General features: G+C 37.3%; 1 protein-coding gene and 1 pseudogene across 2 annotated transcripts in view; one reads left to right on the forward strand and one right to left on the reverse strand.

The window, feature by feature from the left end:
• Positions 1-15,966, reverse strand: part of LOC117132852 — a 35,837-nt gene extending 19,871 nt beyond the window's left edge. For both annotated transcript variants that reach the window (XM_033288230.1, XM_033288229.1), the window contains exon 1: positions 4,926-15,966. In XM_033288230.1, the coding sequence (XP_033144121.1) occupies positions 13,427-14,518 (1,092 nt within the window). In that variant the 5' untranslated portion in view covers positions 14,519-15,966 and the 3' untranslated portion in view covers positions 4,926-13,426. The remainder of the gene's footprint in view (positions 1-4,925) is intronic.
• Positions 367-10,755, forward strand: LOC117125762 (annotated as a pseudogene).
• Positions 15,967-16,706: the final 740 nt, after the last annotated feature.

Genomic DNA, 16,706 nt, shown 5'->3' on the forward strand with positions numbered 1-16,706 from the left:
TTAAAGTGTTTGTTTTTTTATCAGTATGTGCCTATTGTTCTTGCTGATGTTTTAAATTCAGAATATATTGATGAAGGTGATCCAATATACACATGTACACATTGTGGTGCAATAACGTGGAATGGAGAACGTTTGAACAAACGCCAAAATGCTAAGATTCCTACATTTTAACTATGATGTATGCAAGACCAAGTGAAATTGCCTTTGTTGAAAGAACCATCAAGTGTTCTAAAAAAGTTGATGGAAGGTGATGATTCAGAAAACAAGCATTTCCAGAAGAATATAAGACCTTATAACATGATTTTTTCATTTACTTCACTTGGTGGGAAAGTAGAGAGATCTTTTCGAAAGGGAAAAGTACCACCTATGCTGGTTCTACAAGGTGAAAATCATCATCTATTGGACAGTTTAACTCCCAATAATGACAGCCAAGCAAAGTTCGGAGAGCTTTACATAGCTGACACAGAAAATGAAGTTGAGAATAGAGTAAATTGTCTGAGGTACGTTATTCAAATATTTAGAAACCGTACATCTCAAATGTTTTATCTGTCAGTCTACTATCATTCTAATATTTTATAAATTCTTTTGAAGCTCTGGTAAACAGGGGTTCCAGTCTAATAAGAATGATAATCTGAGGAAAGACATTATTGAGAAATTGATGAAGATTTTGGATGAAGTGAATCCATATGTCAAAAAGTTCAGAACTGCTACAGATCGGTTTCATATTGCACCAGAAGATTATTTTCATATGAGGATTGTAAGTGACTGATCTAAGGATGGGAGGACATATGATACTCCCACAGCCTCAGAAGTTGTTGTGCTCATTCCAGGAGATTTCAATCTAGATATGGATAAAAGGGATATTGTTCTCCAGCAAAAATCAGGAAACCTACTGAGAATCAACGAGATACATGCTGCTTATGTTGCCCTTCAATATCCTCTGGTATTTACTTTTGGAGAAGATGGATTCAGACTTGGTATTAAGAAAGGTGTAACAAAAGCTACAGAGAAACAGAAGAAGCCTACTATCAGTATGCGACAATTCTTTGCTTTCCGCCTTCATGAACATAAGAATGAGTCTCATTGTATGTTGCATTCGAGAAGACTATTTCAGCAGTTCTTGGTGGATGCCTACACCACTATAGAGTCTAATCGCCTACGCTATCTGAGATTTAATCAACCTACTTTGTGATCCAATAGTTATGACTCTATCAAAGAGTCTGAGAATGCAGGAAAGGTTGATATGACTGATCAAGGATCAGAGTTCGTGTTACCAGCTTCGTTCACAGGAAGTCCTAGATATATGAAGAATCTTTACTTGGATGCTATGACCGTATGTAAGCATTTTGGATTTCCAGATTTTTTCATCACTTTCACTGGTAATCTGAAACGGCCGGAGATCACAAGATATGTTAAGTCTAGAAAGCTAAAGGCAGAAGATAGATCAGACATTGTTTGTAGGATCTTCAAGATGAAACTTGATTCACTGATGGATGATTGAACCAAGAAAAATATTCTTGGAAAGACTGTTGCATGGAAGTTTTAACCTGAGTTATATTTTAGCTTCCCACGTTTTTGATTTCGTTTGGTGTAACCTAATAATTTTTTTTTCCTATCAGCCATGTACACAGTCGAGTTCCAGAAATATGGTCTACCACACGCACACATTCTTTTATTCATGGATCCTGATCACAAGTTTCCTACAACCGATCACATTAACTATATAATTTATGCCATGTGATCGGTTGTAGGAAACGTGTGACTATAGCAGTGGAACCGCCAGATCACATTGTTGCTAACGAGTTGGGAAATGAAGACACTACTGTGGAAAAAAATGGAAAAGCAAAGAAACAAACTGAATGACTTTTTCGATTGCAGGTATGTAATTGATACAATTACATTCGTAATTTTAAGATGTGATCAATATTTATCCTTTCTAATTGGACGGTATTTGTTATGCAGATATGTGTCTTCTTGTGAATCAGCTTGGCGAGTCTTCAAATTTCCTATTCACTATCGATCAACTGCTGTTGAGAAGCTTAGTTTTCATCTACCAAAACAAGTGGTTACATGTAATGGAAACAACAAGCTGAAAAAGTTATCAGTCGTAAGCTCATAGAAAAGACAATGTTCTTGGCATGGTTCGAGTTGAATAAAATCGACGAGTTTGCAAGAACAATAACTTATGCACAGATTCCTATCTACTATATCTTTGATAAGAAGTCAAATAAGTTCAAGAAGCGGAAAACAGGATTCTGTTTAGGAAGAATAAATTGTTCTCCTGGGAAACATGAAGCCGCTTATTTCTTGCGCATATTGTTCAACATTGTTAGAGGGCCTACAAGTTTTTTGATGACACTAAGACCTTTGAGGGAGTTCTCTATCCTGAATACAAAGATGCATGCCTTGCTCATGGATTATTAGATGATGATCAGGAGTACATTGATGATATTATAGGGAGAAGCTACGAGTGCTCTGCAAGTGATCTACGACAAATTTTTGTTATTATGCTTATGAGTAAAACTCTGTCTCTGCCCGAGGTTGTATGCGAAAACACTTGGCAGTATTTGTCCGAAGATATAGAGCATAACAGAAGGAAATATTTGAATAGACCAGGTTTCAATTTTTACTATGGACATGAGTGTGTAGCTTTATTACTTATGCAGAGGCTGGAAATATAAATTTGTATCATGTATCTTATCCGTACAATTTTTTTTGTAGGATTGGTGTTGAGCGACGATGACAAAAAGAACTATGATTTACTAGAGATTGAGAAGCTGTTGAGACGTAACGGCACATCTCTACCAAGATTAACTTCAAAGCCAAAGCTGCCAAAGGCAAGCACTCAGGATTTTAATGTCTTGGTAGTAGATGAGCGCAGCTATGATCGAGGTACATTGTTAGAGGTTCTTGATAGAGATATTCCAAAAATGACTGATGAGCAAAAGGAAATTTATGATCAGATCCTTGCTGCTGTGGATCAAGGAAATGGTAGAATGTTTTTTGTTTATAGATTTGTTGGAACTGGAAAAACTTTTCTCTGGAAGTTACTTTCTGCAGCTATTAGATGTTGAGGAGATATTGTTCTAAACGTCACATCAACTGGCATTGCTTCTTTATTATTACCATGAGGCAGGACTGCTCGTCGAAGATTTGGTATCCCATTAAATCCAGATGAGTTTTTATCATGTACTATGCAGCCTGGAACTGATCAAGCTAATTTAGTAAAAGAATCATCACTCATTATATGGGACGAACGGCCAATGATGGGCAAACATTGTTTTGAAGCTTTGGATAAGAGCTTATGATATAGTTGGGAAGCATGTGAACCAGCCCTTTGGTGGAAAGGTTATTGTCTTCGGTGGTGACTTTAGGCAGGTTCTTCCTGTTATAGATGGAGCTGGTAGGGCTGAGATCGTTTTGGGTTTTCTGAATTCGTCATATCTTTGGGAGCACTGCAAACTTCTGAAGCTCACCAAGAACATGTGTTTGTTGTCGGATGGTTTGTCACCAGAAGAGGCCGCGGATCTTAGCGATTGTTCCGAATGGATATTAAAAATCGGGGTTGGTAAACTTGCAGAGCCTAATGATGGTGAAGCAATGATCGATATTCCATCAGAATTTCTTATAACAGACTCCGAAAATCCAATAGTAGCAATCAGCACAGCCATTTATAGCGATACTGCTTCTCTACATGAAAAGAAAGAGGCCATGTTTTTTCAAGAGATAGCTATCCTATATCCGACTAATGAAGATGTCAATATGATTAATGACTACATGCTGGATAGGCTGGATGGTAGATTTATATATTCTACATTTTTATTTTTTTTCTTATTTCGATGTATATAATATATGTACTAATGATTGAGTTTCGATTTCAGGTGATGAGAAGATTTACTTAAGTGCCGACAGTATATACCCAAGAGATAAGGGTTCGGTCAACAATGAAGCACTAGGACCTGATTTTCTTAACACTATTAAGGTGTCTGGTTTACCTAACCATGTCTTAGACTGAAGATTGGTTGTTCTGTCATGGTTCTGCGAAACTATGAGCCTTCTGCTAGGTTAATGAACAGCATGAGACTACAGATCACTCAACTCATGGACTTTATGGTTCAAGCTAGGATAATAACTGGAAAAAATGTTGGAAAATTGGTAGATATTCCTAGATTGTTGATAACACCATCAGATACTCGACTGCCTTTTAAGATGCGCTGAAGGCAATTGCCATTGGCAGTGGTGTTTGCTATTACAATAAACAAAAGCCAAGGTCAATCCCTATCCGAAGTTGGTATCTTTCTACCAAGACCTTTGTTTTCACACGGACAACTCTACGTGGCTGTGTCTAGGGTCACTTCTAAAAAAGGATTGAAAATTCTGGCTGTGGACAAAAATGGTAAACCTCAAAAGAAAACTACAAATGTTGTCTTCAAAGAGGTTTTTGCTAACCTGGAAGAGATGTTTGATAAGGTAAATATTTTAAGAATTATATGATCTTTCTATTTTGTGATCTAAATTAACACAAATCAGTAATTTTATTTTACTTATTTCGCCAATGCAGGTTTCAGATCTCTACAAACAAGACATGCATTGTTTCTGTATTTTCTATTTGCTGACAAAACTAAGCACTTTTTCTTCGTATTGTCTGCTTTTTTTAACAAAAAAATAAACAAACAGTTTCACTTCTTTTGTTATTTTAAATGTTGTTTCTTTTATTATTTTAGTTCGGACTTAACACAATCATCCAAACAGCAAACTGCAAACAAAATTATAAATCATGAGATCAAGCTAAAGAAAACAAATGACTATAACTAATGACGATTCACAAGAACAATACTATATGTCCTATTAATCAATGTGTCTAAATATGATCATTCTATTTCTCAATCTATCAACGAACTTCACATCAGCAACAATTTACCAACTTTGTGGTGTTTTAAACGATCGGGTGTCAGCTTCAATGTGCATTTTGAGTAGATGAGCTTACATCTGTCTAAGAGTTTCGAAAAACTGAATTCTATGACCTGCAGACCATATATTCGGTTTTAGTAAAACATGTTTATATAATACATTCAAGCAATCTAAACAATCTCTAAGTTTAATCATACTACTCACTGGGAATTTATAAATATCAATAATAGAGTACTTATCTTTTGTTTTTATGTCGGAAACCTCTTCCTTCTTTGATGTTTACAAATCTGCTCTTATCACTCTATCCATCACAATATGAACCATGCATTCTATACAGGAAACATCGCCGTAGACTCATGCGACCAGGTTTCTTCAATTGATGTATTGGATGTCTACTGTTTCTTCTTCTATGTCTCGATTTCGTACACAATCAAGATACCTATCAACTGTAGACACGAAATCTCAAGAGGTTTCCATTGAATTCGGATGTTTTGTTAGTCTCAAACGAGTATAGAACTCGGTGTTTAAACAGAGTATACATACTAATTGGTACCTTGATATAGTCGATTAATCAATTCTTACATCTTCTGATTCCAGATCACATAAAAATCGTCTGCAATTCTCCCTGGAACACGCTGAATATCTCCCTCTTCTTCCTTTGCAACCCTAGAGTTTTCTATTTTGATTATCGAACATAGTTTTTTTTCAACGTGTAACTGATTTTTCCTGCGTAAAGTTGTTAACATATAACTGGGCTTTGTTATTGTTATTTTAGCATAACATAGATAATTGGAAAGCCCATTTAGTAATTAGTTATATTTAGTCTTCCATCAGCATTTTTTTATGACATCGAAAAGCTATTTTATTACTCAAACTTGAGTTTGTCTGGGTAACCAGACCGGAATAGAACAACCAACAAAATAAAGGTCTCAATGGAAAGATCTTGCCGTCCTAGCTAGGAAGTCAGAGATCCGATTTTGTGCTCGTAGAACATGGCTAATCCTGAATTCCGGGAAGCATATCTGCAAAGTCTTTATCCTCTCCAATTCTGTTGCAAAACTAGGCCAAGGTTGTGGTTCCTTCATCATAACGATCAGATCCTTGCAGTCTGTTCTGAAGCTCTGACATGTCGAATATTATAGCATGCTCTCCATCGCCCATCTTAATGCTTCTACTTCAGTGTGCAGAGGAGACTCTCGTCGTATATAATTCTGTGTCCCCATAACTTGAGTATTCCCCAAACAGTCTTTCCAAGACCATCCACTCCCGCTGAACTGTGATGTAGATGTCCATGACCCATCTAGTAGAAAAATATTACTCAAGCTTATGACTTGAGATGGTTCATTACTATGCTCCTGTACAGTCGGTGGAATCATTTCATTCGCATTGAACCATGCTTGACACTCACTCTCTGCATAGCGAACTAGCTCCATAGGGTCTCAGTCTATGCCCCTAAAAGGTTTATCGTTCCTAGCCTTCCAAATATACCAGATTATCCAGGGGTATGAATCCTTATCTAAGTTTGGCCCGGCAATGATGTTCTTCCTCCAGAAGAGGTAATCCATATTAGCATAGATACTCGAGACATGGAAAATATCTGAACTCGTTGGCGTTGAAAATAAGGCCCAAACTTGTAGAGCAGGCGTACACTCAAATATTGCATGAGTAACAGATTCTCCTGGTTCCCCACATCTTGGACAGTAGTGATCGCATCTCATGTTACGTCTTATCAAGTTTTTTGTTACTGCCACATGACTTGTTATCAATTGCCATATAAGATGGCAAATTTTCTGTGGAGCTTTTATCTTCCAAGCAAAGTCCTGGAGCTTGGTTATGCTGGGTTCTAACATCTCCTTCTCCTCCTCACATCGCAATAAATTACGAGCTACCCAGTATCCTGATTTAACAGTGTACACACAATTCTTTGTGTAATTCCATCAGAAAGTGTCACGTCTATGAGTAGAGCTTATGGATAAACTTCTTATGAGAGGTATGTCTTCAGAGACCACGTAATTCTCCAGCAATCCAACATCCGATTCTTTCGTTTCCTGATTGATAAAGTCGCTAACTCTCATGTTCGGATGCATGACTGGAGCTAAGGGGCTAGCCGGTCTAGCTGGTGTTGTAGGGATCCAAGGGTCCTCCCAGACCTTGACCTCATATCCTGAGTGTATCTTCTGTCTGATACCCAATAATAAGAGCTTTCTCGTTGCTGAGATACTAGTCCACACATACGAATGACTATTTACTGCTATTGCTCTTAAAGGCGAACTCATTCTATAGTATCTCCCCCTCAGTACCCTAGCCACCAACGAATCAGGGAATTGAACCAACATCCATAGTTGTTTTGCTAATAAAGCTAGGTTGAACTCATGGATCATACGGAAACCAATCCCACCCTCCGCTCGTGGTAAACAAACCTTTTACCACTTTGTCCAATGAATTCCTCTCTTCGGGGGGTTCGAACTCCACCAGAATTGTGCAATGACACTTGCCAGATTTTCACATATCTCCAAAGGGAGAAAGAATGTGGACATAACATACGTCGGGAGTGCTAGCAGAATAGATTTGATCAAGACTTCCTTTCCTCCTTTCGATAGGCATCTCCCCGTCCATCCATTTACCCTGGGCATTAGCTTGTCTTTCAGGAAAGCAAAAAGTTTACATTTTGAGCCACTAATGTCTTCCGGAATTTCCAAATAGGTTCCCATCCCTCTTTCATTCTGAATGCCAAGAGTATCTTTTATCTGATGTCTATCATTTGCGTTGATATTTTTACCAAAGAGTAAAGAGGATTTGTCAAAATTAATGCATTTACCCGATGCTTTTCCATATCTTCTGACTACATTCATCAATTCTTCACATTAACGGGGCTCCGCCTTACAGAAGAAAAGGCTATCATCAGCAAAGAGAAGGTGGGACACCGAAGCACACGCGCGTGTAACACGAATCCTTGTTATCTTCTCTTGGTTGTCTGCATGATTAAGAAGGCTAATGAGCGCTTCTGTGCATAAAATAAAGATGAATGGAGACAAAGGATCTCCTTGACGTAGACCTCCCTCCGGGACAATATTTCCCCCTTGGTTGCCCATTTATGAGCACCTTGTATTTGACCGAGGTAATGCATCTCATTATCCAGGTAATCCAGATTTCAGAAAACCCATTTTCCGCATAACTGCTTTAATGAATGACCATTCCATTCTGTCATATGCTTTACTCATATCCGTCTTAATGGCCATCCTCTTATTTCTTCCACTTGGTTTAGTCCTCAGGGCGTGGAACATTTCTTGAGCAATCATAATATTATCGGAAATCTGCCTTCCAGCAACAAAGGCTGACTGGGTTTTGGAAATCCTATCAGGTAACTTTCCTTAGTCTCTGGCATAAGACCTTAGAGATTATCTTATAGCTTACGTTACACAAACTGATGGGTCGGAACTGAGACATCTCATTAGTCTAATCGTCTTTGGGATAAGACAGATATTTGTGTCATTCAAACCATTCGCCATCTCGCCATATAAAAGGAATTGATTAACCATATGAGTTAAATCATCTTTCACAATATCCCATAATTTCTGATAAAATAGAGCTGTCATCCTACCTGGGCCAGGAACCTTCTCTGGGTGCATAGCGAAGAGAGCTAATTTGACCTCCCATTCCGTGACCGGAGCTGTAAGCTCGTCATTATTGGACTCCGTAATCGTCGTGGATACCTCGAAAAGGGCTTCATCTATGTCTTCTGGGTTTGAGGACTCAAAAATTTGTCTAAAATAGCTAGTAGCAATGGCTACAAGTCGTTCCTCATCATCCACAATATATCCATTTGCATCTAAAAGTTGTGTGATCTTATTTCGTGCTCTCCTTTGCTTTGTTAATGCATGGAAAAATTTTGTGTTTATGTCCCCTTCTCTTAGCCAGAATACTCTGCTTTTTTGTTTCCAGAACAGCTCTTATGCCTTAAGAGCATCAGATAGTTCCTTCAATGCTTCTGCTATTTACTCAGTTGTAGCATTATCATTCGAGTATAGGCCTTCCACCTTCTGTATGAGCTCCTCCACTTGTTTTCGTGAATTCAAATTGTGCAGGCTTCTCCACTCGCCCAACGCCTTTCGGCAGCTCGAAATATGCTTCATAATACTTGCACCTGGAGGAAGATCTGGTAATTTCTATCCATCAAGGATTACTTGACGTAGTTCCTCATTATCCAGCCACCTTTTGTCAAATTTGAACTTTTTCACCTTCCTTATTGGTTTTGTGAGAATATCTGCAAGGATCGGACGATGATCCGAGCCCCAAAGCCGCATATATTTAACATTAGAATGATGAAACTTATCATGCCAATCCTCATTTCCAACAGCTCAATCAAGGCGGCATCTAACAGTAGCTCCTCGAGCTCTCTTACCCACCCAAGATAATATATCCCCAGTAAAAGTAAATTCCAGCTTGCCCCAATCGCTTAACATCTGTCTAAAGTGGAGAAACGAGCTATCAAGGTGTTGTCTTCCTCCTGATTTCTCATTATGTCCAGTTATTTCATTAAAAACACCAATCACGAACCAAGGTCCATTTCTTGTTGTTGAGAAACGCGTAAGATGTTCCCAAACCTGTTCTCTTTGTTCCATTACACGGTCTCCATAAACAAACGTCATAAAAACTTTTATTCCATCAATGACTGCCTCAATGTCCATCATTCTCTTATTTGAAAATAAAACATTAACTTGACATTCATCCATAAAAATGATCAAATCCAAGGTCAGCCTAAATGTTTTGCAACAGCAGCTTCCTATTCTTCGTTTCAGTAAGGAATACAAGTCCTGGGCGATGCTTCTGACACATCTACGGTATTTGGAACCCACCAAACCAACACTCTTTGACGCACCATCTCCCTTAGTAGAACTACTTCCTGATTTCCTTGATGAACCATGATGACCCGCACAGCCATGTCTGTCACTACGAAAAGACGGAGAACCTCGACGGAGGAACTGTATTTTCTTACTTTGAATGCCCAACGGAGCACTCCTTTTATTCCCACTATTTTCACTTATGTGCTTGCCGTGAGATGAAACACCTGCTTGTGTTTGATTCTTTACCGCCTCTATTTCCATAAGATCAAGACCCAGCAAATCATCATCTTGAACCGCATGCTCCAAAATTCCATCCTCCTGGCCACCCGTAATATCCATGTTTGATAAAGCCTCAATAACCATCGCGTCCTCATTTACTACTGAGGTATTGGGCGAGAAAGATAGCGTACGAGCTAGCTCTTGGGAGCGGTATGTGACGTTTTCAGCATTTAAAAAGCCATTTAGTAATTGTATATAAGTCAATAACTATATATATATATTATCTAATGAAATCTATTACATGAACGTATTTAAAACAAAAATTCGCCATTTACAAATATACATAACTTATCTAATACTATTTTTGATCTATAACTCAATAATGTTATTAAAGTAATATGGACTTATGCATTTCTAATATATAAACAAAATATTTAAAAATATGGAAGTCAATGAGCATAAAAATATATCAAAATTTTATTTTATTGACAATAAAATTTAAACAAATACCACATTAAAACTATATGATTAACAAAGATCTTTTTGATCCATGGAGAATTCAATAAATAATGTAACTCATCATATAATTTTGATATATAACCATATCATATAAGATATTAAATATAACAATTAAAAAACCTATAATAAATATTAAACAATCTCAAACCGAAAATGAATACATGCGGGTCAAGCTCTAATTCTTCATTAAGTGGCAAAAATCTTCTACTTTTGTTCTCTATATATATAATAAATAATTATTAAATAAAAAAATAAAAAATATTTTTTTATGTTTTTAAATTATACTTTTCAAAATCGAACTTTTTTATAATATTTTTTTGAATTTTGATTTTTCAAAATTTCTTTTTGAAAATAAAAAATTATGTTTGAAACTATTTTTTATATTCTTAAGTATTTATTAATATATTTATTAGAATCTTAAATTTCACATTCCAAAAACCCTACCCAACCCTTTAACTCTAAACCCTAAATCTAGATTAGTTAACCTTAGGAGAATAAATATATTTTACCCTTCATTAAAAATAAGGGTAAAAATGGTTATTGTAAACATGAAAAAAGTACTATGAATGTGGTATGTGGCAATTTCCCAAAATACAAAATGGAAACAACTTGTTTTACCTTGATAGCAGCAAACATTCCAAGTGGCTGTTAAGCAAGGCCTAGAGACTGCAACAACAAAAAAAAGAAGTTTATATAGAACAACAAACAATTTGAATGTAACTCAATCTGCAAACTGTCCAGAAGCCTTGGGAAACTTCTCCGAAGCCTCTTGGCAAACAGTAACCTCCAAGACCTATTTCCCTTGTAAGTCCAACAAATCGCACAAACTTCTCCAGAATCAGAATCATTAGGGTTTATTATTATTACACTTATTTGGTAACACCTAGCAGTTCCAATGTGATTGACACATAAGTAGTAATACCCTAAATACTTGCACGCAATTGCATTCTATGGATTTAAATTCGCTGATAACACAATCCACACCGCTTTCTCTGAATCTCCACCATTATCACAAATCGCTTTCATAATCACTTTGTGCAAAACACCTAACTTTGATCTTCGGCTTCCTCGAAACCTCAGCATATGGTTTAAGATTGATATCGTGTAAGTCAAAAAGAAAAAAATTAATATCGCTAATACAAATAATATAGAGAGTTTTCATTTAGGCTCTTATGATTTAGTTGAAAGGCATTGAGAAATAAGCAATATATTGTTTGTTGGAATAAAAGAATTTGGTAGCATATTTTATTTAATTAAAAGCATAGGTTTTAAATAAGGCAATGGCAGAAATATGTAAATATTAGCAAAAAAGAAAGACACCTCAAGAAAGGGGATTTTGTTTTAATAGTATAGATTTCAGAATTAATAAATTGCTATCAAAAGAACTAATTAACATAGCATATATAAACCATTATATAAAGTGTCGAAGAAAAGATAACGGGGGCAGACACAGGGCTGACCAAAACGCTATGTGATAGAACCAAAATAAGGATCACTCTTTCGGTAAGGTTGATATGAACTCAGATCCGAAAGGATTGAGAACTGATGGATCGAGGGGTGACACTAAGGGTTGCGGAATAGCCCAAAGATACTACCAGACTTCGATCGTTGCCGGATGTGACGCACCGGTCCAACAAAAGAAGGATCAAAACTTGGAGATAACCTCACCAAGAAACTAAGAAGTGTTCTAAACAAAGAACAATGAGAGAAACTCATAAAAAGGGAAAAACAATCTGTATTATTTCGTGGCTCTTAGACCTTATTTATAGGATTACAAGTTGTAGAGATCCAAAGAAGAATGTGCTAAAAACAAGACATTGGAAATAGAAACAAAGACTTGACTAAATAAGGTCTTTGACTGAAACTTGGACTATCTCTTAATATAGCCACGACCAAGACTTTGAAAAGTGAAGAATATGCTCCTGATATGGGCCATGACATGTCTCTTTGAGGCATGGTCGAAATCCATATTTTCCCTTGGCCAATATTTTATCGGTTTTCCATTTGGCCCAAACAAGCTCGTTTTTGAATCTTTTTGAAAACCATCAAGCCCAATGCTTTCTTGCACATTTAGAACATGAATAATCACTTTTTTCATGATTGAATTGACCGTTGGTTCATCAGAAAGAAGGTTAGCCATTTCGAGCTTCTCGGGTGGTCTGAATTCGCGAGAACTGAAGATCATCTGATTTGTAAATAGCATAACTATCACATATGAACTCCGTTTGATCTGATTCTTCTTCGAGGAGCTCCGTAATTGAGTTGAGAACATTCTACAAGTGATTTCATGCGTAGAAGCCTTGTGGTTTGGAAGATATGAGTCAAACAATGAACATATATCTTTACTGCTTTCCATGATCAAGCCATGCATGTCTGTTTTGCCCGGTGTGCTACCCCATGGCACATCATTCCCTCCCTCTTGAAAAGGATTTGACCCCAAATCCATTTCACCTGCATCAAAAGAAAATGAATAAGACAAAACGAATTTTAAAATCATATAAAATTCAATGAAGGAAAAGTATGGATAGAAACTTCCTTGGAGTTTTGAACTTGTTTCCCTCAAGTATTTCCAGTTCCATGTTCCAAGATCACAAGTGTTGTGTCGACCTTTTCTACTTGCTTCCATCTGAAACTGATCCTTTATATCCTGCACTTTCAAAACAACTAGAGAAACCACATCAAATCTGCGAAAGAAATAATCAAAGGGTTTCTCTTTCCTTAAGACATCAAAAACAAAATCCAAGCTCTTAGGATAATCATCAAGCATGTGGGCAAGCATCAAACAAGTAAACTGATCGCCAAAAATTGGTTTATCAATTTGAAAATTAGGCCAAGGTGTGAAACTGTTAGGAAAAGAATGCGACAGCGCCAAATCTGAAAGCTTTTCATCTTGAACGAAATCAAATTGATCTATTGGCCTAAGCAATTTTGGTTCATGTTTTTTTCCTACACCAAATTTCTTTCAAAACACAGCTCATTAAAAACAACTCATGAAATGATTTAAACAAAACGTTTTTCAACCAAGTAAAGATGTGTTTTCTTTTGGAAATTCTCTGATTCAAAACGTTTTCATGATAAGCAGAGACAATAAACCCATGATCCTTACAGTGCTTTTGGTTTGGACAGGAGGTTGACTGAGGAAACACCTTTGGTTCATGGAGGATTGGTTTTGGCTCAGGTCGCTTCTTTCTTGGGCCTAAATCTCCTTTAGAAGTCTGGTACTCGTGGATAGACGGGCTGGATAACCTCTTATTTGGAAAATTCATAACTCCTTCCTCCGTGAAGCTTTTCAGGTGATTCCAAGCCTCCGTGAATCCTTGGTGAATTGGCTTTCCACGGAAATTGGATTTATGACAAAAGACCTTCTGAATCTTTAAATATCCGTTTTGGACTGAACCCCTGTCGCTGGCATCTCCAAGGTAGCCGGTTTGGACAACAAAGTTTCTCCAAATCTCAGGCTGTTGGGCACGATCAATGCTTTCATTTCTCAGAGGCTGAACCTGTCTTTCATGGACACTCAAAACAGAATCTAGAAGACCAGGATCAAATGTGCAAGACAAATACTTGTTCAAATCAAAAAACAAAATTTCTTTTCCAAGAACAAGTAACACACATTTCAGCCTTTCAAGATGCACATCAAAGTAGGCATTACAGACCAGAATTTTATCAAGATATGCAACAATAGTATTCACTTTCAAGGCGTGCATATCCTGCTCAACATATGAACACACAAGCTTAAGTTCAGAATGAGAATCAACTATCAAAGACTCAAGATGTTTTTCAAAGAAAGTGTTGTAAACCACAATATCATCAAGGCTCAAAACAACACAATTATCAAGAATTGATCTCAGAGAATGCCTTATTTTATCAGTTTCAGAACTCAAGAGATCAAGCTGCAAAACATAATCACAAAAATCAAGATCACAAAAATCAATTTCAGTTTCAAGTGATTTCTGTTCCAGCATCTTTTTAATCAAGAAATCGTCCAATGCACAAGAGGATGCAATCAAATTATCAGTGATCATTGCATGGAAAATGGAGAAGACTAGTCAAGATGTCTAGGTTCATCCGAACCAGATGGATGCACGGGGTAATGATAAGGACGCCTGCGGGACTGTCCGGAGGGTCCGCCGAATGAGAATGTATGTCTGTCTTCGGTTTCTTCACTACCCAAGCTAAGTCTGGCTCGACCATGGGTCTTAGAATATCGAGTTGGTCGGGGAATATCGATTTTTTTAATCAAGAAATCGACCATGGCTCCAATGGACTGATCCACGAACCGGGGCACATCATTCCCTTCCTCTTCAAAAAGATTTGTCCTCAAGTCTGAAACATTAAAGGAAAAGAATTATAAGCAAAAGAACCATAATCAGAACGTTGCTCACCTTGAGTTCGGTCCGGTTTGTGAATGGAAGATGGTTCTTCTTGATGGCCACAGTTTTGCTCTCCACCTGACCCTTGCTTTGGTTCATGTGCATAGTCATCGAAAATTGGCAAAGGGTCTTCCTTTTCTGGCTCGGTTTCAACTTTCTCCAAAGTCACCAACGGTTTCTGTTTTTGGCACTTGTTGGCATAATGACCGATCCTATGACATTTGAAGCACCTGGTAGAAAGAGCCTTGCTTGTGGTTTTCACAGCCTTGCTTTTATCAGAAGACAACACATTAGTTTTCAAATCAGAATTTGAAAGAAAAGAAGAATTACTTTTTTGTTTTGGTGCAGAAGAAGTATTGGTGTTTCCCTTCTTTTTGAGTTGTCGGACAACATGAATTGCCTTATGCAACATCTTTTCCAAGCTGGCATAAGTCTGAAGCTCGTTCGGATCAGGCACATCACGGTTGCTTCTCTTGGCTTTGGTGAAGGGATGATCACCACTTTTGACCCACTTCTCATCATCGCACCTGTTTTGTCTCTTCCTTTGTTTCTGCACAAAGTCAAACCCATTAGAAGCAAACTGTTTCTTATCAAAAATCAATTGCTCATTTTCAAAAACAGTTTTAAAAGGAAAGTAGACGTCTTGTTGTGGTTTTGATTTCTTGAGAGTCCAAACATTCTGAAAACACTTAACAAAGTTAGACAATAAAAATCCTCACACTCTCAAGTGTTTAGCTCTCGATTTTTAAATGGTCACTCAGAGTTCTTTCACTGGTTCAAAGGATGATAGGAAGTCAAAATTCAGCAATCAAAACAAACTTTGTGGGAAAAGAAAAGAGAAAGAAATATGAAGAGAATTTTGATATGGATCCGCCTTAACTGTCCTAAGGCTGGGTTTCTCTTCAGCCAGCAGGGTTTCTCTTCCACCACTCCCCCTGGATTTCTCTTCAGAAGTGATTCAAGCCAAAACTTTTACTCTTTTTTTTTTAATCTTTTTTTAATCTTTTTTTTTAAATAACTGGTGATCACAAGGGAGTAAAGGAACAGCCCGGATCCAAGAAATAAGAAAAAAAAACGTGGAGAGATGAGAAGATGAAAAGATGAAATATGAAAGAAAACAAACCAGCCAAAGTGGCTCTGATACCACTTGATAGACCCAAAATAAGGATCACTCTTTCGGTTAGGTTGATATGAACCCAGATCCGAGAGGATTGAGAACTGATGGATCGAGGGGTGACACTAAGGGTTGCGGAATAGCCCAAAGATACTACCTGACTTCGATCGTTGCCGGATGTGACGCACCGGTCCAACAAAAGAAGGATCAAAACTTGGAGATAACCTCACCAAGAAACTAAGAAGTGTTCTAAACAAAGAACAATGAGAGAAACTCATAAAAAGGAAAAAACAATCTGTATTATTTCGTGGCTCTTAGACCTTATTTATAGGATTACAAGTTGTAGAGATCCAAAGAAGAATGTGCTAAAAACAAGACATTGGAAATAGAAACAAAGACTTGACTAAATAAGGTCTTTGACTGAAACTTGGACTATCTCTTAATATAGCCACGACCAAGACTTTGAAAAGTGAAGAATATGCTCCTGATATGGGCCATGACATGTCTCTTTGAGGCATGGTCGAAATCCATATTTTCCCTTGGCCAATATTTTATCGGTTTTCCATTTGGCCCAAACAAGCTCGTTTTTGAATCTTTTTGAAAACCATCAAGCCCAATGCTTTCTTGGACATTTAGAACATGAATAATCACTTTTTTCATGATTGAATTGACCGTTGGTTCATCAGAAAGAAGGTTAGCCATTTCGAGCTTCTCGGGTGGTCTGAA

The sequence above is a fragment of the Brassica rapa genome, chromosome A03, assembly GCF_000309985.2.
Source record: "Brassica rapa cultivar Chiifu-401-42 chromosome A03, CAAS_Brap_v3.01, whole genome shotgun sequence".
NCBI lineage: Eukaryota > Viridiplantae > Streptophyta > Magnoliopsida > Brassicales > Brassicaceae > Brassica > Brassica rapa.